Source organism: Zea mays, chromosome 8, assembly GCF_902167145.1.
Source record: "Zea mays cultivar B73 chromosome 8, Zm-B73-REFERENCE-NAM-5.0, whole genome shotgun sequence".
Classification (NCBI taxonomy): Eukaryota; Viridiplantae; Streptophyta; class Magnoliopsida; order Poales; family Poaceae; genus Zea; species Zea mays.
Window position 1 is genome coordinate 165,285,070 of NC_050103.1, and position 22,532 is coordinate 165,307,601.

Sequence of the window (22,532 nt, forward strand, 5' to 3'; positions counted from 1 at the left end):
GACAATCTTAGGTCTAAGAACTTAGCATACATGTCGCAAGAGAGAACTATATTACAAAATCTCACATTGGTCAGTCTAGCATGGCATCATACATGTGCCCACATTATTAGTTTGACATCTCCATGTCTATGACTTGTGAAACATAGTCATCAACTAATACATGTGATAGTCATGAACTCTGACTATGGAATTTTTTTAGAATAACCATACAAGTAAAGAGTTTCACAAACAATTCACATAATTGTCAATCATTACAAGATGACTTTCATGGATATTCAATAAACAATATATTGTGGATACAAAGAAATATGATCATCTCTATGATTACCTCTAGGGCATATTTCTAACACGGAGCATCTAAAACAGCTTCACTTCACTAGCTCCACCAATTTTTTTGCCAAACACATTCAATATATTTTGAAGATGGTGGGGTGGAGCTGATGAAGTTGGAACTAATTTATCTCTCCTCTAAACACGCCTTGAGTCACGCACGTCTTCACCTTGGGCTTCCGCCCGCTTGACTCCGACCCCACGCAGTTTGTCCTCACCCTGTGGTTCTTCCACTTCGCCTACAAGGCACAGACAAGGGCTCGTGGACGACGCCAACGGGAGCAACAATGTGTGCTGTGGTCGATCACCACCCAGGGCGACGCCGGGGAGGAGCAGAGGAGGATAATGTCCCCCTAATACTCTCCTAATTATATAAGAGCCACTAATTCTATCAGCCAACCACCATATAAATAATGTAAAATACCTCTCAACAGCTCCTCTCAATTTGATTTGTCCCTTCTATACTTAAATCCTGACTTCACCCCTGTCACCACCCATGAACTCCACCGTGACAGAGGGAGCACAACACCGTGCATCGTGGGCCATTCTTGCTCATGGGTCGGGTCTTTTGCATGTACATTTTGATCTACTAGCCACTTTTAACGAGTACACACAGTTAACGTCACAATAAAAAAACTACTCCATCCGTTCATTAATATATGGCATCGTTGACTTTTAAAAAAACTTTAAATACTCTTATTATTAAAAAAATAATGAGTTATCATCTTTTTGTGATTTGTTTTATCACTTAAGGTAGTTTGTGCTTGACTTAAAATTTTATATTTTAAATAAATATTTTGAATAAGACGAGTGGTCAAAGTTTTCGAAAAAAATCGACAGTGTCATATATTTGTGACCGGAGGCAGTAGTAGTCAACTACCCTATCCCGTGCCGCCATTTGGTTGACTGCTGCTGCTAGCCCAGCTGACAACCAGCTATCGCCCCCACCACGTGTTCTCTCGGTCCCTACAAGCGACGACGCAGAGTGGCGATCATGGGCCATATCTGTCGCAACGACTTATTCTTGCCTCACGAACGGTAAAAAAAAACTATGGACGTGTTTTGCATGGTTTCAGAGCAAAACTCTAAGAAATGGTTGACCAGAGCCTGTCAAACGCCCTAACTCGAGAGTTGCAAACTCCATAGAGTTTTAAGAGATGTAGTAAATTTTTTTTGGAGTAATTCTTTTGATCCTCCGAAATCTTTCAAAACAAATTAGACATAGAGTTTGAATTTATTTACTCACCACTGCCACTAGTTATAAGAAAGCAATCTAAACTCTGGAATAGAGCTACTTCATCCATAGTTTTGAAGTAGAGTTGCTCTAGAATAAAACAGAGCCATGCTAATTGCTAAATAGAGTTGCTCTAGAATAAAGGAGAGCCATGCTAAATACATCGTGACTGTTTTTTTTCAGCTTCCAGGTTTTTACATTATAAGAAGGGAAATTTGGATCCATACCATTAAAAGATCACCACTTTGGATCCATACCATTACTATCTCACTTACATGTGGGTCCACATGAGTCAATGACATGTGGGGTCCATGGTATATATCTAAAGTTTGGATCTTTTAATGGTATAGATCCAATTGTTGCTTATAAGAAGCGGAGCTAGCGAGAAGGTCAAAATTCTTTGTAGCCGAAACAAAATATTGCCCGAATGTCCACCCTGGTACAAGCAGAACCGGCCTTAATGGGCCGCCAGGGCCAGCAAGAGCCCATCTACGTCCACGACTGAGAGGGGCGTCGTCGGATGGAGCAACGGTGCTTTGCACGGCTCTGAGTCCCTGACGACCTCGTTCCCCTCCGCTGTCTCGCCTCTCCCTTGGTTCCTCGCGGCGACGACTGGGCGAGCGCCTCCTCCCCTCCCTCACTCCCTCCGTGAGCTCCTCGCCGGCGGCGCGCGCCGCCGCCCGTCGCCACGTCTTCTCCGCTGACGTGGGCTCACCAGGTACGCCACTGCCCCTCTCCGGGCCTTCCCGTCCCGCTGCGCGGAATCGAACACCCCAAACCCTAATGCATTATCTATACTCGGATCTGGCCCAGTTGCGAGTGCACGCATGGTGTCTGCTAACTTCCAGTTTTCGGAAAGTTATCCGGTGTATACATGTCCTATGCTGGTTCCGCCCTTTCGGACAGCATGGTTATGGTACTGGCACGGTTAATTTTCGGGGGGGGGGGGGGGGGGGGGGGATTCTGGGTCTCAATTCCATTTCCATCCCCCATGCCAAGGCCGCCGTGACTCGTGTTGTTGGCTCCTGGCACAGGGGACTCATCTGGAATCGAGATTTTTGCCCCGGGGGCATAATTTCTGGAAACTAAATTGTGTTCGGTGTGAGAGCTATGTGCTTAGCTTTCTCCTGAGAGGTAAAATTGGACTTTGGCGTGGGCCCAAAATGGAGGCACTGCAGAACATGACACTGTATGGCGGTAACCCACTTGACTTTTTGGATAACTAGCATTCTACCTCACTGGAGCTAGATAGATAGATAGGTCCGGGTGCCAGGCAATCCAATGTTTCTGCGTCAGAGCATTCTATATTTCGTTGATAAATCAATATTGCTGAGCCGCTGTAATGTTCTTTCCTTTTCATCATGATTTTGTTGCCATCTTTTATGATGTACTTAGTTAACCACTCTTCAGTAGCGTTTATGTTATATTATTTAATTATTGTTGTGAGATGTCCTATTTGGTATTTTTTTGGTTATATTTCCAGCTGCCTAGCGCAGATACACATCCTACTTATCCAGTTATTGGAATCTTATGTTGCCATTGGCTGGTTATCTGGCCGTGAGACACTTTTAGTCTTTTACCAAACCATACCAACTTTCAGATCCAATGAAGGCTGCCAACTTGACGCAAGGTGTTCAAGAAATTTAAACCATGCACTCTTCATCGTAGGTTCAAGGCAATATCTGTGTTAATCTTGGGGACCTTCAGTAGATTGCTGAGAGTTCTCCTTGATACAGGGGAATAAAGATCCAAATAAGTTTTTGACATTGATCTGTAGCCAGTACTGCAATGGCTACGAAGCTTGTGGTAATTTACCAACCCTTCTTTCCTTTGTAAGATTCTATACATGAATGTCACGCTCGAGGGATAATGAGGATGCACAATTAATGCACCTAGGTTCTCGGTATCCCCTGGGATGTTGACACTGAAGGGTTACGAGAGTACATGGCCAAGTTTGGACCCCTAGACGATTGTGTCGTCATGAAGGTTTGCCATAATTCACATTTAGATTGAATGGCAGGTGCTATACTGTTTATGTTTTCTTACCCTTAGTTTTGTGCCATTACAATTCCTGAAGTACTTGTCCTTATATTCCAATAATTTTGAAAAGTATTGATTGTTTATTTTCTCCAAGAATAGTTTGCTTATGAATAGAAAATTATGTGTGGCCATATGCCTGTGTCCTCTTAGCTATTTTTTATCTTGTATTTTTTGACTGGCTTGAAATTTACTATTTTATTTTTAATATTTGTGCTGTTCAATTACAGTTAATTCCTAGTTCATTTTTGTACACAGGCATGCAATATTAGCCATTTTTGTATGTTCATCTGCTGCTTGCACTATTTGATCACTATATATGCTGATTGAGATGTTTATTTATGACCATATTTCTTGCATATAAAAATAATAGGAGCGGTCTTCTGGGCGATCTCGCGGGTTTGGCTATGTAACATTCGCCTCAGCTGACGATGCAAAGGTAGTAGAATAATGAAGATAATCCTTCATTTTCTCCACGCATGCTGTTGCATAATAAATTATTTGTGTCATTCAATCTTTAACTGGAATCCATATGCAGCTGTTTTATGGTGCCCATTTCAAATGAGTTTTCTGAATCACTGCATTATCCTTTCAGAATGTTCTTGATTGCGAGCATGTTCTTGGGAGCCGTACATTAGAAGTGAAGGTAGCTACTCCAAAGGTAAATAACATACAAAAGGTTACCTTTTCTTTCTGGTAATTTTCATATTGTGTACCATAGATAAGTGTCCAGATATATTTGCCTATTTGGTATTGATTATGGTGTAAATTTCTCTTAACACAGGAAGAAATGAAATCACAAGGATCAAAGAAAGCTACAAGGATATTCGTTGCTCGAATTCCGCAATCGGTGGATGAGTCGATGTTTCGTAGGTCAGTTAGAGCATTTATACTTTTTTTCATTATCTATATCCTTATTGATTTGTATCGAGCTTGTCTAAACTGGACTACTTTATTAACAGACATTTTGAAGCTTTTGGGGAAATTCTTGATCTTTACATGCCAAAGGTTAGAAAAAAACTAAAACTGGTTTTGTATGGAAGATTGCATCTGTACCCTTCAAATAGCAGTAGTACTCATAATGATTCTATGCTAGTTGATCTCTTCCATGTTATGATCCTAGATCATAGGGGTAACCACCAACATGAAGATAGGCAGATAGCCGGGCGGAGTCAGCTTCTAGGGAGACTAGACTATTGGGATTAATTCTTCATTGCTTGCTTGAAAGTAGATACCTCCCATCTCATATCAAGAAATAAGGATTAGGAGAGGTTTGATGGGCTGGCCCTCCAGCCACCCACAAAATCGTTCCTTGTTTAATTTGTGAAATTACTAACTAAGGGGATATTGGACAATGCCATCATTTATTGCCTGAGCAAGTTGTGAGACACCACTTCTTAATTTGGATATAAGTATAACATAAGGGCTTTGAAATAAACCATGTGGTTTACATTAGTGGGCAAAGGCTTTAACATGCAATCTTAAGCATACAAGTATGTTTAATACAAAGTCATTGAATGAAGTTCCTGACTTGTGTACGAGTTTTGGGGTTATCATATTCATGATTTCTATAACCTTATTGGCCTCCATCATCAGTATACCAATCTGGGACTATGGAGAGTGATGCCAGTGAAGAGTAGGGCAGAATTTATATCAGTGCATTCTCAGCATTTTGATTAGCACAGACCTTTGTACTTCTTGCCAGCATTAAGATAGTGCAAAAACTTTGTTTTGCTTGCGTGAGTATTTTGCTCCATTGCTCTAACCATGGAGCATTCAATAGTTACACGACATTACATGATTGGATAAATTAGAGGTGGATACGACAATTATTATACTAAAATTTGTGCTCCACACTCACATCTCCTGTGTAGGAACATGGTTCAAAAGGGCATCGTGGAATTGGGTTTATCACGTTTCAGAGTGCAGGTACGTTTACGGATGTTTTCCAGCTCATTTAGATGTGAAGAGATTTTTTCCCGGTTGAGTTGAGGGGGTGGGGCACATCAGCTTTAACAGAAAATGTAATTGCTGAAGTAGTTATGATGCAATAGTTGCCTTAGGTTTCTCCTTATTTTTGTTGCGTTGGGTTTGCGGCCATACAAGAAGGGACCGAGTCCATAACAATCGAAGAAAAGCTTGTCCAACACTGGTTGAGATGGTTTGAATATATCCAACAGAAACCTCTATCAGCATCAATGTGTAGTGAGATCCTAAGGCGCGATAGCAATGGGAAGAGAGGCAGGGGAAGACCGAAATTGACATGGGAAGGGGCATTAAAATGAGACTTGAAAGGATGGAATATACCCAAAGATTTATCCTTTAATAGGAGTATATGAAAAACAACTATATATGTGCTTGAACCTTGACTTTGGTTTCTGTTGGGTTTCAATTGTAACCTACCCAAACTTGCTTGGGATTAAAATGTTTTGTTGTTGTTGTAATCAGGTGCTATCCAATACAGTATTAATGCCGTTGAGTGATTTACAATGATTCCATTCTTATTGTGGATTGTTCTTTATCTGAGGATCTATGTAGAGAATTGTTACACTTTTCTTTTTCTTGTTTTGCATGAATTTCGTGTATTAGGATTTGGGATAGGATTCTTGTAGTAACAGTTCTTGCTCAAGTTGTTTATTGTTCTGCACATTGTATTTTAATAAAAGTTGGCCATATTTTCATTGTTCTGAACCATTCTTTTGTTCCCGCCATTGCCTTTTTACATTATTCTAATTTTGAATGTAATTAAATAGAGTCTGTGGACAACATCATGCAAGAGTCACATGAGCTTGATGGTACAACAGTAGTTGTTGATCGTGCGACTCCTAAGGTACCTTGCTCTTCTGAAATAGAACTTTGTTGTGGTCAGATCCATCTACTAGCTGCATTTAGTTTGTCTAGTGATACACTCCATTTGAAATTATAAGATGTTTTGCCTTTTCTAGATACATAGATTTTGCTATGCACTTAGATATACACTATGTCTAGATCTAGATACATATATAGTAAAAATAATGTTCCTAAAAAAGCCAAAAATATCTTATAATTTGGAATGGAGGGAGTATTTGTGATTTTTAGTGTATTTGTGCCACCAGAATACTGGATATTATAGTTTATCTAGTGATATATTTGTGATTTTTTTAATGTGCTGTGTTACACTAGAATACTGGATTATTTACTATTTTAGATGCTTAGTATCTATAGCCGCCTAAAAATATGTTTGCATCAGGATGAAGATGTCAGATACCCCCCGAGTAGGCCATCTCAGGGTGGCTATGGTGCATATAACGCATACATTTCAGCTGCTACCAGGTATGCAACTCTGGGTGCACCAACGCTGTATGACCATCCTGGATCAGCTTATGGAAGTAAGTCTTCGATGTGTTATAGATTTTTTTGACAGATCTTAACACACATAAACTTTTCTTCTCGGCTTAGTATTTCACTGTTTGACTTCCATCAATCAGGAGGGTATTATGGACCCTCTCAAGCAGTGGGCAAGAAGATATTTGTTGGTAGACTTCCACAAGAAGCAAACACAGATGATCTAAGGCAGTACTTTGGCAGATTTGGTCGAATCGTAGATGCATATATTCCAAAGGTGCGGCTAAGACTGGCATTGTTTGGCATACCACAATATATTAGATGTCTTAACTCTTCGAATTTCTGTACAGGACCCCAAAAGAAGCGGCCACCGAGGTTTTGGGTTTGTCACCTTCGCTGATGATGGTGTGGCAGAACGAGTAGCTCGTAGAAGCCATGAAATTCTAGGCCATGAGGTAAGGCTGCTGTTGTTCCTTGCCCCTGCTACCTTTGTATCTAATATTCTAATGTAAAAATAAATGATAGTATTGTCCTTGTCTTGGGGGGGATGCAAGTACGGGTGAGAATGGACTCTAAATTTTACACTATAAAATTTAAGGATGAGCTCTTATGCATTTTTGAACTACAATTAATTAAGGGCTCAAACACATTGTGAAAAAAACATTTGGATTATGATTCATTACCACACCTAGATGCAAGTTAAGGGTACGTTTGGTTGAAGAGTCAACTATAATAGAACGGCTCTATTCCAGTTTTTGAGAATGGAGCCATTCTATTATGTGTTTAGCAAGCAGAACAGAGTCGCTCTATTTTTTGTTTGGTTAAAGAGTAGAATAGAGCAGGGCCGCTCTGTTCTTTGTTTGGTACTTTGGTTGGAGTGGAAGAGAGGGAGAAGACCACTCGCCTCCGGTCATTTTGGTGGAGCGGGAGCATTCCAACTATTTATAAGGGGTGTTTGGAATGACTCCAGTTTCTAGCTCCAGTGTAGAGCTGTAGTTTATAATATCAATTTAAATATTTTTAACAAATAATTTTGATCTAAATAATAAACAAAATTACTTATCTAAATGTCTTTTAAAGGGTTACAGTTCCACAGCTCCAGCTCCAAGATTTTCTAGAGTATCTAATGACCTGCTCCATCAACTCCACCAAATTTCTTAGAGCTGGAGCTATCCCAAACAGTCCCTAGTAAATTTACATATGGGGACTCTAGGAGCTGTTCCGCTGGAAACCAAACACCCAAAAAATTATAAATGGAGCCGCTCTATTCTCCACTCAACAAAACACATCTGAGAGTTTCTGCTCTTTCTTTCAGGTTGCAATAGACACAGCGGCACCACTTGAGAATGATTCAGCTGCTGGTGGGTACATTGATCCAATGGATCTTTACGGAGCTTATGGTTCAATGAGATCTTTCGGCAGGTTCTGTGGCGGTCTAGATTACAATGTAAGCACCAAACAAATGCACAAATGGCAAGTTTTTTTTAATCATCTGTGAATCGTCATCTAATAATCAATTTTATAATGTTCTAGTATGGCTATGGCCCCAGCAGCGGAAGCAGCCGATCAAGATCGGATTGGCGATACCGACCTTACTGAACGTGTCCATTGTCAGTGATGTTCTAGTTTACCTCCAGGGAAGGAAACTGAAATGGCGAAAAGAAACATTTTAAGAATGTTAAGTGTTACGTTAAGTGGCATGTTAATCGTAAGAGGGCCGTGCGGAATCTGTCGATTTGTTCATGTTGTAATTTTGGACATGGAAATGCTTTTATGCAATTTCTTTGCCGTGATTCACATTATTGACACACGATGAAGGCAGCAGCCTTTGTGTAGTTATTGTGTGGGAGTGCTGGATGTGTGATAAAAAAAAAGATCATTTTCAAAAGAAGTTATAAGCGATCGACGGGCGCCCGGAACCGTCTGATCGTTAGTCTCTACGGTTGGTTGCACGTGGTAACTATATAATTCTTTGCAACTTAGGCCCCCTTTGGACCCCGCTGACTAAAATCCTGCCGACTAAAGTTTAGTTACATCATATCAGAACACTAATTAGAAATATTAAATATAACCTAATTATAAAACTAATTATATAGACTAGCATATAGCTCATGCTGATGTTATAATTTTAAGAAGAGGTAGACGGCAGTGGCGCGAAAGGAGAGTCGGTGACCGGAGGGAGCGAGGTCATGTGGAGGGATGATCTAAACAATATTGTCCATTAGATTTAAATAAGTGAGAAAGGGTTATCAAGCTATCTAAAACGTTGATTTTGGTATTGGATTAAGTGTATGTGTAATTTATTTAGTGGATTTAGTAGATGTTATGTCTATGTAGGTAATTTGGTTGGATGTTTTTTTTACAAAGTTTAAAATGGTAGATTTTATAGTGTTGATATATGTAAGGACTAAATGGTAAGATGAGTTCATTAAGCCTAATCAGTCTATGATTTGTTTATATAATGCTACAATAAACATATGCTAATTATAGATTAATTATGATTAATAAATTTGCCTTGATTATATCTATGTAATTAGTTTTATAATTAGACAATATTTCTCTATTGTATTAAAGTATCAGTTTTCTCGATTCCACGATCATTGTGCTCTACCATATTTAAATAGTAAAAATGTTTTGTGCTCCCGATATTTAAATAGTAAAAATGCTAAAACTATTTATGGGGATATAGACCATGGGTTTTGGCTCTAAATCCACATTCATAGCTACCTAGCCAACATGTCACACATGTCTTTACATTTATATTTTATACTTAACATATATGGAAATTGTAACAACATATATACACTTTGCTAGTAGTACTTATAATTGACACTCTAACATTCAATACGACACAAACTAAATTTTGGTCAGGAGAACCAAATACCCATGTTTGTTAAAGTGGGTGGGTGTTATACGCTACAGTTGTGCTTGGAGATAGAGAGAAGAAACCCTTCTGGCTTGGGACATTTAAATTTCGTTTGAAGTTTTGCATTTGAACCGATGCACTAAAAATTGGATAGAAAATCAAAGCAAGAAAAAATGTTGAGCTGAGCGTGAAGATAGAACTAGATAAGAGCATTTCCAATAACGTGACCTATAAAAATATTTTATAATTTTAAAAAGAGTAAATTTTATTGAATTTAGGGTATCAAAAAATATTATGCTCCAACAGTAAATCCCCAAATATATTATAGGGCATCTCTAAATTTGAGGCACTTGAGAGAGTGCCCTGTAATTTTTTGACCTAATTTTATCAAATGAGACACTGTTGGAGTAGTTATGCTGTATAGAGCCCTATATTTATATTAGAAACACTAGTTTGAGGCATTGTTGGAGATGCTTTAAGAACTACAAGTTGATCGAAGGCTGGCTGGAGCAACTCTGCTAGTGGAAAGCCAAAATGGATTTGTAGCACTGTGACGGCATGCAAGTGCGGGGAAAATCTCTACTACTACGAAGAACACAAGGGGGTAGATTGCCTCCCTGGTTTTGTCGTCTGCCTGTTCTGTCTCCCGGCAATCTGGACCGTCCATCCCGTCGGCTCCAAGCCTCCTCCGCCCATGCCTCCTTCGCCCTTGCCAATTCGGTTAGGCCTTGCCTCCGACCTCGCTTCGTTTCCGCACGAGTCGGGGATGAGCAGCTGCCTGCATGCCTCTTTCGGCCTCCCCCTCGTCATCCCCTCGCCCGCCGCCCCAGCCCTGGCCTCGGCCCCACGCGCTCTCGACAGGGCACGCTGATAGAAGGCAAAGGCTCAATCTTCCATTAGGTTGGATAACTTGATTGGGTGGAGATCTCGACATTGATAATCCAAAGCTCCGAGCGAACGACTCCTCGCAATCACTACACCACTGCTCCGTTGGTTATCACCCGTGACACATGAGTGACCTCGCCACGAAGGCTTATCTCTGCAAGCGCAATCAAGAACACAAGTAAGACGAACAGGTAGAACGCAACCAAAACTCTGTTGATCACGAGGTGGGGTTTCACAAACCGATGAACGACGATACTGTTCGATGACATATATGATCTAAGCAAAATCCAAACCATGATATGGCGCGACTACTGTCAAAATAGAGGTTAGGGGCGTGCACAACCCCTGGAGGCACCCCTAATGGGCTCCAACACGATACACGACCCAACGGCTCAACATACGGTGTCGCAGCACCAAAAATAGAATCTGAGCACTGAATTGTTTCGATAATTTCCGTTGACTCCAGATGAATTTTAAGGTGGGACAAATTGTGTTGGTTAGATAATCTTTTTATCTTTCCAACCATATCAAGTTGGTCTCAATCGGAGTCCAGATGCATCCTATACGTCCATTTTAGTGTAGACTGGCCCTAGAACCCGAGATGGAATCGCAGGTGAGTCGGACTTGATCTCCTTCCTGTTGTGGACGCCCTTGTTGCTTCTCCTCGTCACCTTAGCCTTTCCTAAGTCATTGATGGTCCACTCCAAAGTTTCTAATCATGAAAACATTCGTGGCAACAAGCGTAAACTCTAAAACACAATTGACTAGGTTAGAACGATCCTAGAGATTCAGCTTTCGTGCACATGCTCGTTTTGTCGGTCCATGTATTGTTTGTATGGGAGTGATGTACTCATCATCCTCCCTCACTTGAATTGGAGCCGCCCTTGACTCAGGAGGTGACCAAGGGGGTGGTCGAGCAGCCCTAGGATGTACAAGGCCTTTAGGCCAAAAAACAGACGTAGCTAATTTTTTGCAGATTCTAGATGTCATTTTGTTACAGTGATTCTGATCAGCTTTGAGAGTATTTTGATGTGGGATCAATTGAGTTGGACATATTATATCCTTATCTTTGCAACAATGTCTAGAATGTCTAAAACAGGGTCTGTATGTGACCTGGTGAAAGTCACCTAGAGGGGTGAATAGGCAAAACCTAAAAATATAAACTTTGAACACGCACTACACTTGGGGTTAGGGTTAGAAATAAGTTCGGAGTGCGGAAGATAGTTTCTCTTGCTATGAATTGCTCAATCAATGCGGATAACTTTGGGAGCAAACTCAAAACGATGTGAACAAGAGAACTTTTAGAGAGAGAGAGGAGAGGGAAGAAACAATTCGAGTGAAGATCAACACAAGTGAACACAGTGATTTGTTTCCCGAGGTTCGATTCCAAAGAGCCTAGTCCCCGTTGAGGAGGCCACAAAGGCCGGGTCTATTTCAACCCTTTCACTCTCTCAATCGGCCACTTAGACCGGTTGAGTGCTTCTCCTTAATCACACGGGATACTAAGACCCCGCAAGGATCACCACACACTTAGGTGTTTCTTGTTAGCTTTACAAAGCACTTGGAAGAATTAGAGTGAGAAGAAGAGAGCAACCAAGCAACAAGAGCAACAAAAGAAACACAAATGACCCTCTCTCAAGTCACTAAGCACTAGAGTTGATTTTGGAACTTGGAGAGGATTTGATCCTTTGATTGTGTCTTGTAGTGTATGTCTTTGCTCTAGTATTGAATGTGAAGGTCTGAAAACTTAGATGCTTTGAATGGTGGTGGTTGAGGGTATTTATAGCTCCAACCACTATTGCAGTCGTTGTTGTCGATGGGCACACCAGACAGTTCGGTGATGCACCGGACATGACACTGTTCACTGTCCGGTGCATGCCACGTCAGCCGACCGTTGGGGTTTGGAGCGGTTAACCATCGAAGTCTTTTGTCCTCTTGCGGCACCGGACAGTCCGGTGGCACACCGGACAGTCCAGTGCGTTCTGACTTTGCAGTTCTGACTTCTGACTTTTGCATTGTTCACTATTCCTCCGTCAGCGCAGTCGACCGTTGGCGAAGTTGACAGTTGCTCAGTTGGCTCACCGGACAGTCCGGTGGTCCGGTGAATTTTAGTGGAACGGCTCTGAGAAAACCCGAGAGCAGACAGTTCGCGAGGTGTCTCGGCCTGGGCGCCGGACAATGTCTGGTGCGCTGCTGGCTGCACCAATACTTGTTTTTGCTCCAAACTTTGTAGAGTTCCCCAACTCATTTTCTTTGTTGGTTTATGTTGAACTTTATGCACCTGAGATAAATGACAACTAGGCAAATTAGTTAGTCCACGTGGTTTGTGATGGACGTCAAGCACCAAAATTGATTATAGAAAATGTTTAAGTCCATTTCCCTTTCAATCTCCCCCTTTTTGGTGATTGATGCCAACACAAACCAAAACAAATATAAAGAGTCAGAATGTAACTAGTTTATAATTTTGATAGATGTGCATAAGTTACTTTGAATTAAACAAATTGAAAGTATTTTTAAGTATATATGGTTGCTTTCTTCTAGTTTGACATTTCGGACCACACTTTCACCACTTTGTTTGTTTTTGCAAATCTCTTCGAAAAGTCTTTTCAAATTCTTTTGCAAATAGCCCATGGTATAAGAATATGATGTCAAAAAGCATTTTCAAGATCTTGAAAATTCATCCTCCTATTTCAAATGCTTTTCCTTTGGCTAAATAAAAGCTCCCCTGAAGAAGTTCTTCTCTTACCTGTCAATAGGGTTTTTATAATTTGAATAATTTATAATTTCTCCCCCCTTTGTGAAACAGTTTTTAAAAACAGAGTGGTGGTGCGGTCCTTTTGCTTTGGGCCTTTTAATTTCTCCCTCTTTAGCATTAAGCGCTAAAAACGAAGAAACTTGAGAGACCTAATCATTTCTCTCCCTTTGTAAAAGGATATGAGTAAAAATTTGTGAGTAAGGCAAATGATAAATGATACTGAAAGAGTTGTAGTGCAAGTCTTGCCTTTACAGTTGATGTCCAAGAGTAAATGAACCTGTATGCCTAGGAAGCGGAATACGGCTGTGCTGAACATACTTTTTTTGAGGAAGACAATTTTTATACATTCCTTAGCTCTGCTTACTTTGTGGACACTTAAGTTTAATATGTTTTCACATACTTAGCTAAGTGATTGACCAATTCGTGCTAATCTCCAGGCCTTCTGTGATCCAAATGTTTGAAGCAGCAAAAAATTTAGTAGAACTAGCAAACATGCTGCTCTAAGGTTTGTCAAACGAGTACTAGTGCGATGCCAAAACTATGAGGTGGCTGGGAGAAGTTGCTTTGATGAGCCTACTTTCAAGGATATGTTTTTATCAGCAACGTCTCACGGAAGCAGTCCAGATACCGCTTCACAAGGTATTGGGCCTGTTTGATTCAGCTTTTTTCTGACCAGCTTTTCTGAAAATCTGGCTGTGGGGAGAATCTAGTTGTGGGGAGAATCTGAGTATCATTACGATTACGTGTAGAGGAAGATAAAGTTGTTCATAGGGCTCAGAATCTAGAAAGTGACGGATTTCTACTACTACAACGACTCAACCGATTATGTGTTTATGTTGATTTTGGATAGTTTTTGTCCCAACGAATTTTATAGAAGTTGGCTGAAAAGCTGGACGTTTGGTCGTCCGCAGCAGCTTTTGGTGGCCAGAAGCTGCCAGAAGCCGAAACAAACAGACCCATTGTATCACCATAATAATTGTTTGCGCTGTCTGTAGCAACTTTTGTTTATACAACCTCCATCCCAAAACGGGATGCAATTCTGAGTTTGGGTTGGGTTAAACTTTTCTAATTTTGACTAAGTCTATAGAAAATATTTTTAATATGGAACAATTGGATCTATACCATTAAAAGATCCAAACTTTAGATATATACCATGGACCCCACATGTCATTTACTCATGTGGACCCACATGTAAGTGAGATAGTAATGGTATGGATCCAAAGTGGTGATCTTTTAATGGTATGGATCCAAATTTCCCTTTTAATATTTATGACATCATCGTTCTAATGATACTTACTCGATATGATAAACTTCAGTAATTTTTTAGGGGAGTTTTGGTCATACTTAAAAATATTTGCCTTATCAGAAGGCGAGAGTTGCGTCCTTTTTTGGACTGAGGGAGTACTAGTTAGACCTTATTCAGTTATTTCTATTACATATAGATTGGATAAGATTAAAAAAATTAAGAAGTTTGATTTGCTTGGATTTAAACCCACCTAATCCCACTCAATCTACATGAATTGAGAGCTAACCGAAAAGCCGTATGTGTTGCATTGCCCGGCCATCAGGGATCTAATTTATTATCCTAATTGCAGATAATAATGCAACAATGAGAGCAGTCCACAGGGCCAGTGCATCAGATGCTTCGCGAGGAAGCAGTCACCTGACGGACCTGTCATTTGCAATTGAGGATCCCTGGACAAACAATGTAAAACAAAGGGAATTGTTGCTGGATGAGGTTGTAGGTAGCATAGCTAGCTCCAACAAAGACCTCTAAAGGGTCCTGTATCCTAAATATAGAGGATTAAACAGTCTTCTACGCTCTCCAGCAATATCCTCTAAACGGTTCTCTAAATTTAGAGAACGCTGACGAATTCTTTATATATAGAGTTTCTCTAAATAGCTCTCTATTCATTTGAATACTTTAAATAACCGGTTTAGAAAAATAAAATATGTACAATACATTTAAGAGTATGACAAATATGTATGTATAAAAAAATAAATAAATAATGTATCTAATATAAGTATTTGAGTATAGAGGACGAGATTTAGAGAATGTTGTTGGAGAGGAAGGAGATATAGAGGATAGAATCTTTTAAAGAATACTGTAAAAGACGGATATAGAGGATGGATATAGAGAACATTGCTCAAGATTGCCACGAGCAACTTGGAAAACCTAGCCCTTGGTACTTCCCTCGTCAGCAACACGGAAGGAAAAAGAAGCGAGAGGGACAGGGAAGGGAAGGGGGCAGCACAGCCGAGACAGCCTTAGGTCTGGCCGTCCATCCCCATCCAATGCAAAAGGTGAAAGGAAGAACAAAACGAAGCCCAAGCAGAAGACAGCCAACATCTCTGCTCCTCCAAGCAGTAACCACAGGGATCTACAGCTTCCAGCCAGAACAACGCCTGCCTGCCAGCGATGGCTTCGGCTGTCTTTGGCTTTGGACCTATCTAACCTCGAGCTGCCAGGCCAGGAATGGACGCCGACTTTGGCTGCTGGTTAAATCTGGACGACGACGACGACGTCGGGCTCTAGGATCTCGACTTGATGGGCCTGGAGATCCCTATGGATGACATCAACGAAATAAACCTCCTGATATAGCTGTACAGTTTCGTCTCAGTGGGCCCCTCCCACATTGAATAGCTCCCTCCTCCCTATAGTGCACACAGGTAACATGTGGATTTCCCTCACAATGACCCACCAACCCAGCAGTTCTAACACCAGGCCGGTTAGGCTTCACTTAGTTTTGATTGATAAAAGAAAGTTTATAGAGGCCTCTTGACAAATCCCCACAACCACATGTAATTTGCCTCCCTTTGTTCATCTGGCGTGCATACGTCGGTGTACATATCTTGTTTTGGTGCTGTACGAGGTAGGGAGGCTAGTTACTCCATTCATTCATTCATTCATTTATCGAGGTGTACTCAACAAAGGATATATATATATATATATATATATATATGTATATCGGCAATTCAGTATCACCATCATCGTTGATTCTTAGTGCTGAACTATGAAGCGCGTCACATCTCTCTTGTTTGTTGTCTCTGAGATTTTTGAGGGGCCTAGGCGAAAGCTTATATGGAGACATTTTAACCCATGTATATTCGCAGAAGACATCTGTAGCATATTTCTGTGCCTGTTGTGTGACTTCGACTTGCAACAGTTAATTGACTTTGCAATGGCCATTCCCACTGATCTTGTCAGGTTCTAGTATGTTTTGCTAGTTAAAATGTGAACCAATCTGTCAGAACTTGACCAGGAATTCGGGGCAGAGTTCCTGCTGGTCTCACCACACGGCTTGGGATTGGGAGCCTGGAATTCCAAACTCTGCGCGGATGACACGTGCTGTGTCCACAAGAAGTGACCTGGCGAAGCGTGCAAGACCCGCCGCGCGCTTCCCGCATGCACGATGCATTTGAACTGCTTCATGCGCGTGCCACTGCCACCTGCCACGGACTCCTTCCTGGTCGGCACTGGAAAACGTGTGCACTGTCTCGCTCGCACAGGTCTTCCAAGTCTGCGCCTTCTCTCGCAATGGCTGCTTTGGTGGCCACGGCTGCAGTGCTGCACGGCTGCACCACAGTCCTGCTCCGATCCAAGCGTACGCAAAGACGGCGAGACGACTTTCTTTCCATCAGCTGACCTTGTCCCGGTCTTGCGGTACGTAGTTTCCAAGCTCCATCAGGCAGTCAGAGTCAGTCAGGCATGGATGGACGGCTATAAATCTCTCCAGGGTCGCGTCGTGACCGGCATCGAAGACGATGGCTGCTCGAGGCGTGGCTCCCGTGCTCGCAGCAGCAATGGCTGTTACGGCATTCGCCGCCGTTGCGACAAGTATATATATCCATTTTCATGAGCTCCGATATGATGAAGAGCTATATATGCATACAACGCAAGCATCTAAGCCGATTCACTGAGCCTATCTATATATATATATATATATGTGTGTCCGATGTGTGCAGGCGTGCGAGCCATCGGCGTGTGCTACGGCGTGCTAGGCAGCGGCCTCCCGTCCAAGAGCGACGTGGTGCAGCTCTACAAGTCCAACGGCATCGCCAGCATGCGCTTCTACTTCGCCGACCAGGACCTCCTCACGGCGCTGCGCGGCTCGGGCGTCGCGCTCGCCCTCGACGTCGGCAACGGCAAGGTCGGCGAGCTCGCCGCCGACCCGGCCAGCGCCGCGTCCTGGGTCCGCGACAACGTGCAGGCCTACTACCCGGACGTGGACATCAGGTACGTCGTGGTCGGGAACGAGGTCGTCCCCGGCGCCGCGTCGGTGCTGCAGGCCATGCGGAACGTGCACGCGGCGCTCGCGTCGGCCGGCCTCGCCGGCAGCGTCAAGGTGTCCACGGCGGTCAAGATGGACGCGGTCGACGACTCCTCGCCGCCGTCCCGCGGCGTGTTCAGGGACCCCGCCGCGATGTCGCCCATCGCGCAGTTCCTGGCCGCCAACGGCGCGCCGCTGCTCGCCAACGTCTACCCCTACTTCGCGTACCAGTACAGCGACGGCGGCATCGACCTCGACTACGCGCTGTTCCAGCCCAGCTCCACGACGGTGACGGACCCCGCCAACGGGCTGGTGTACACGAACCTCTTCGACGCGATGGTGGACGCCGTCCGCGCCGCGCTGGACAAGGCCGGCGCAGGCGGCGTCGACGTCGTGGTGTCGGAGACCGGGTGGCCGTCCGCCGACGGGAACGGCGCCACCCTGGACAACGCGCGGACGTATAACCAGAACCTTATCGACCATGCCAGTAAGGGCACGCCGAGGAAGCCGGGGCCCATGGAGGTGTACGTGTTCGCCATGTTCAACGAGGACCAGAAAGACGGGGACCCTACGGAGAAGAAGTTTGGGCTCTTTAATCCGGACAAGACACCAGTTTACCCTATTAATTTCGCAGGAAATTGAGTAGAGCATGTACGCATGGGTACATAAAATAAAGGGTTATTAATTAAAAAATAAAAACGACTTTCTAGATGTAATACATATAAATATTTTTTTGCCAGTTGTCTTTTGACAAAGTATTTCTTGACTGTCAACGGATTACCAGTAACAGGATCCGCACTTAGTACAGGATATCGACAGACAGACCCACTTAGTGTGTGTTTGGTTTGGCTCTTGGCTTTGGATTTTGTCTCTAAAAACTAAAAGTCAAGCCAAACGACTGGATCCAGAAAATAGCTTTTCTAAAAGTCAATTTTCTCACAGTGCAAAAATGAAAACACCTCCGGACTTGTTTTTAATGTCTTTCAGATGGAACTAACTGTGAAAACATATATCGAAAAACTTTTAACGATTTTTAGTGGTTTCGACTAAACATTTTTAGCTTTTTAACAGCTCACAGCTCACAGGACCGGCCCTGAGCCCATGCAAGAGGCGAGAGCCGGGGCCTAATATTTAGTATCTATATCACAATATAATACACAAGTTTACATTTTACAAAACTCATCCAACAAAATAATCCACATACTCATAATCTTTACTAAATCCACCAAACAAATTGCACTCATACTTACACAACATCAAAATTAACGGTTCAGATCGTTGAATAACATTATCTCTATTGCGCACTCAAATTTAATGGACAATATTATTTGGATCATCCTTCAACCCTCCCCTCCTCACGTCTACACCGTCGTCAACCCCTCCCCTTGCGCCACCACCGTCGTCGTTCACCCCACTCTTCCCCTTCTTAGGAACGTAGCATTAGCACGTGCTATATACTAGTAGTAAAATAGTATAGGTAGCTAAAAAGCCGGTAGGACTGGGCACACGGACGCACGAGGCACAAGGACCACGCGACACATGTTGCCCACTGCCCAGTCATCACGCTCACGTCGTCGCGCGTCTGTGCGACCATACCATCAACGTGATCGTCGTTCGCCATCTCGCCAATCCAACCCTCCAGGATTCTAGGGCGTTGGGCGCCACTGCTCCATCCTCCAGGCACGCACGGTCGAGCAATCAGGATTCATGTTATTTTGTGGCCGTCGTTCTTATTTCTCAACTTGCAAAGCTAATTTGCATCGATGTATATTATCTAACGTCTTAGATATTTTAAAACCCACTTTCAATGCACATCATCATTTACATACGATGTACTAATTTGTTCCGCTGCATATCATATAACTTTTTATATAGTCTAGAGGGTCCATCATTATCAGTTCGCATGGGGCCCTCAAAATCATAAGACCGGGGCTGACACCCCACAACAGCTTTTTTAACGGCCACAGTCCAACCAAATATACCTAAAGATCCGCACTTGACAAAGTTTTAGTTTTTATTCAGCTGTCGTTTCCTTTTTTAGGAGCCACCTCTCCTCCCATTAGTATCCTTTCGATCACGTTTTTGTTGTGCTCGCTTCAATTCCCACCGCGACAGTGGAGGGTCTAGGATTTAAACATAGAGTAGCCAAGAATAATTTTTTTGATAAGTAATATTGTGTATAATTCGATACCATATATATATAGTTTTCACCAATTCGATCTTTGAGTAGAAAATAACTAAAATATCTTATAACACATTTGATCCTTTAAATTAGGTTGTAAATTGCATAGATTTATTTCTTTAGACTTAAATGCTAAGTAGTAGTTTGTTTTTAACCAGACTACAGGTAGTCGAGAGCTCGTTACTTCTATGTCATCGGCCCCACATGTCATACACAAAAAAGTATACATACATGTTACTCAATAATACATAAGGAATGAGTATAAAATCTGATGGCATAGTAGGAATTTTTCCATCTAAATTACCCCTGGATCGGCCACTGACCCGGACCACGCTTCTGTCCACTATGATTGCACAGGCGATAAATTAAAATTCTTGAACTCGTTAGATTGCTCATATGGATATACATTAAATTTGAAGTACTCAGATGTGCTTCGGCGTGGGCTTTGAAGAGGAGCCTTACAAGAATTCAAAACACTACGTCGTCACGAACCTTTGGTGCACATAATCCTAGCAAAATATACCGCCTGCATTAATTGCATCGCACGTGGCAGGAGTGCCGGCTACACAGATGATGACGTATTCCCTTGTTTATATTAATTACCTGTAAATCAGAACCAACACTATTGAGAAGAGAACACTCGTCTTCTCGGCCTGTTCCTGGTGCGTGGACCGACAACGGCGGGCTCCTCCTCCACCACCACCGGCAGGTCGACCCCCTCTTCCTCCTCCCCATCGTCGTCTTCCTCACCGGCACCGTCCTCGTCGGACGCCTCGTTCTCTTCCAGTATCGCTCGGTTTATCTCCATCTGCATGGAGTTTACATGTATATATATGTAGTACGTTTGTTGGTAGCAGTAACAGAAGCAGCGCGAGCGCTGCGTTGTACACGTCGTACCTCCCTCAGGAAGCGGTCGTCGAGGTCGTCGGCGACGCGGGCGGCGGTGACGAGCGTGCCGACGAAGAGGGAGAGCGGAAGCACGAAGGCGAGGATGAGCGCGTTGGTGCTGGGCGGCCCACCGGCCCGCACCACCATGAGCCGGCCCCGCCGCCGCCGCCGCGAGGCTCCCGGCACCGGCCTGGCGCAGCTGCTGGCTCGGACAAAACGAGGTGGCTGGGAGAGTGCTCGGACGACGTGGGCGCCCCGCGCCATGGGCTGCTCTCAGAATCGGAGGCTCCCAGACGCCAGACGTGAGCGGGCAGCGGTTGCCTGCCTTATCCGGTGGTGCTGTCTGCTGTGGGACTGTAGGAGGGGAGGGGAACCGCATTGGATGTCACGAAGAGGCCCGCGTATGGCACACACGGCCCAACATAGCGTGGGAGGTCTCAGCCCAACGAAACAACTACCTTAGCTGCTGGGCTGCCGAAATAAATATTCAACGGTACGGCGTGCCATGGACAGCAGCAGAAATGCGGACCGTTTTTTGTTTTGTTGTTGAACACACACACAAAAAAAAAAGGAATTGTGACCCGAATCCATTTGGACTTTTTACTACTCCGCAGGCGAGAATCTGCGTCCAAAAAAACGGCGCCACGGTATATATTTTATTCGCATCCATAAAAAAATTAAGTAAATAACGAAGAGGAAATTGGCATCACGCAAGCACATGAGGCACGTGAAGTGTGCATATCCCACTCCATCCTGCCGGGCGGCGTCGGGTCGCCATCGGTAGTAGATTCGGGCGGCGTGGCGTCGATGGGAGTGGAAGAAAAAGGAAGGTGTAGCCGCCGCTTGAAATTTGCACGAGGGAGAAACTAAACGGAACCTGCCTTGCCCACCCCCGCCCGTCACCGGTTCCCTGCTGCGGCCGGCGCCATATCATGTCCATTCCCTCGCGCCGCCGTCACGTACGTCACCGGACCTCGTCACCCGTGCTACGTCCGTCCCTGCGTCACCGCTGGCGCCACGCGTGACGCATGGTGCTCCGTGTGTTGCCGGCGGCGGCGCCCTCCATGACGTCAAGTGTTACGTGCCGGCTCGGATTGGCCGTGCAACAAAATCCATTCATTCGTTAACACGCTAACAGTAACATTTGAGTGTGACGGAAGACGGGCATTGGCCAATAATGATGACGTACGTACACAGAGAGATGGACGCCAGATCAGTTAGCACGTACGTCGTACTAGCAGCAGGCAGCTTAGCTAGCTAGACAAGCGTTTTGCACGTGGCCGATCGATCGAAAAGACGGGCCAGCGCCGGTGGCCGGACATCATCTGTCCCTCGAGGCCCGCCGCGCCCAGCGGTTTCGGAGAGCCTTTGTCGTTTCAATCGTTCGTACTTTGTTACGGAGAAAAAAATGAAAACTTTCTCGATATATACAAATTAGTCAAACTATTTAGTGTTTCTTGTGATGTTTTAGAACTTAAATAATTCTTTAGCAACTTTAACTTTGAAAAAGTTTATTTCAGATAATGCAACAGTCATAAACATAGGATATGTTTGGTTGCCTGCTCCAGCCTGAGCCTAGCTCAGTGAGAGGACCAGGGTCAAGAGAGCCCGCATATAATGAGCTAACCTAAGATGTTTGGTTGGCTGATCAAAATAAACCTGACTCATATGATACATTATTTAGTTCTCATTTTTTTAGCTTGGCCCAATTGAGTTACCGCCAATTTTGATGTGTTAGATGTCGTTCCCGCCAAATTTCA

At 43.5% G+C, this 22,532-nt stretch overlaps 3 protein-coding genes across 7 annotated transcripts; 2 read left to right on the top strand and 1 right to left on the bottom strand.

Annotated features, from left to right (window-relative positions):
- The first annotated feature begins 1,990 nt into the window (after positions 1 to 1,990).
- LOC100193201 (heterogeneous nuclear ribonucleoprotein 27C) lies at positions 1,991 to 8,764 on the top strand. 4 transcript variants are annotated; one of them, XM_008656123.4, is made up of 15 exons: positions 2,017 to 2,282; positions 3,165 to 3,228; positions 3,301 to 3,370; positions 3,461 to 3,550; positions 3,975 to 4,040; positions 4,197 to 4,262; positions 4,386 to 4,474; positions 4,564 to 4,609; positions 5,476 to 5,530; positions 6,355 to 6,431; positions 6,831 to 6,969; positions 7,069 to 7,202; positions 7,276 to 7,380; positions 8,241 to 8,372; positions 8,459 to 8,764. In XM_008656123.4, the coding sequence occupies exons 3-15, from the start codon at positions 3,353 to 3,355 to the stop codon at positions 8,522 to 8,524; spliced, it is 1,083 nt and encodes a 360-aa protein (XP_008654345.1). In that variant the 5' UTR covers positions 2,017 to 2,282; positions 3,165 to 3,228; positions 3,301 to 3,352; the 3' UTR covers positions 8,525 to 8,764. The 4 variants fall into 4 exon arrangements, with proteins under 4 accessions (XP_008654344.1, XP_008654345.1, XP_008654346.1 ...); XM_008656124.4 differs by having other exon boundaries at positions 3,165 to 3,194; XM_008656122.3 differs by lacking the exon at positions 3,165 to 3,228 and having other exon boundaries at positions 1,991 to 2,282; positions 3,233 to 3,370.
- Positions 8,765 to 17,158: 8,394 nt separating this feature from the next.
- On the top strand, positions 17,159 to 18,555 carry LOC103636298 (glucan endo-1,3-beta-glucosidase GII). Its single transcript, XM_008658654.3, has 2 exons — positions 17,159 to 17,269; positions 17,398 to 18,555. Exons 1-2 carry the CDS (start codon positions 17,197 to 17,199, stop codon positions 18,342 to 18,344), a joined length of 1,020 nt encoding a protein of 339 aa, XP_008656876.1. The 5' UTR covers positions 17,159 to 17,196; the 3' UTR covers positions 18,345 to 18,555.
- Positions 18,556 to 20,245: 1,690 nt separating this feature from the next.
- Positions 20,246 to 21,284, bottom strand: LOC103636299 (high chlorophyll fluorescence 153). Of its 2 annotated transcripts, XM_008658657.4 has the most exons (3): positions 20,782 to 21,284; positions 20,488 to 20,692; positions 20,246 to 20,393 (listed from the first exon to the last, which is right to left on the bottom strand). In XM_008658657.4, exons 1-2 carry the CDS (start codon positions 21,034 to 21,036, stop codon positions 20,507 to 20,509), a joined length of 441 nt encoding a protein of 146 aa, XP_008656879.1. In that variant the 5' UTR covers positions 21,037 to 21,284; the 3' UTR covers positions 20,246 to 20,393; positions 20,488 to 20,506. The 2 variants fall into 2 exon arrangements, with proteins under 2 accessions (XP_008656879.1, XP_035817779.1); XM_035961886.1 differs by having other exon boundaries at positions 20,246 to 20,692.
- Between the last annotated feature and the right edge of the window lie 1,248 nt (positions 21,285 to 22,532).

Excerpts from the sequence above, each read along its gene's own strand:
- LOC103636298 (XM_008658654.3), top strand. The coding sequence starts at position 17,197 with ATGGCTGCTCGAGGCGTGGCTCCCGTGCTCGCAGCAGCAATGGCTGTT. Across the intron at positions 17,270-17,397 it reads ATTCGCCGCCGTTGCGACAA|GCGTGCGAGCCATCGGCGTG; the intron begins GTATATATATCC and ends CGATGTGTGCAG.
- LOC103636299 (XM_008658657.4), bottom strand. The coding sequence starts at position 21,036 with ATGGCGCGGGGCGCCCACGTCGTCCGAGCACTCTCCCAGCCACCTCGT. Across the intron at positions 20,693-20,781 it reads ACGACCGCTTCCTGAGGGAG|ATGGAGATAAACCGAGCGAT; the intron begins GTACGACGTGTA and ends AACTCCATGCAG.
- LOC100193201 (XM_008656122.3), top strand. Across the intron at positions 4,041-4,196 it reads CCTCAGCTGACGATGCAAAG|AATGTTCTTGATTGCGAGCA; the intron begins GTAGTAGAATAA and ends TTATCCTTTCAG. Across the intron at positions 4,475-4,563 it reads GATGAGTCGATGTTTCGTAG|ACATTTTGAAGCTTTTGGGG; the intron begins GTCAGTTAGAGC and ends CTTTATTAACAG.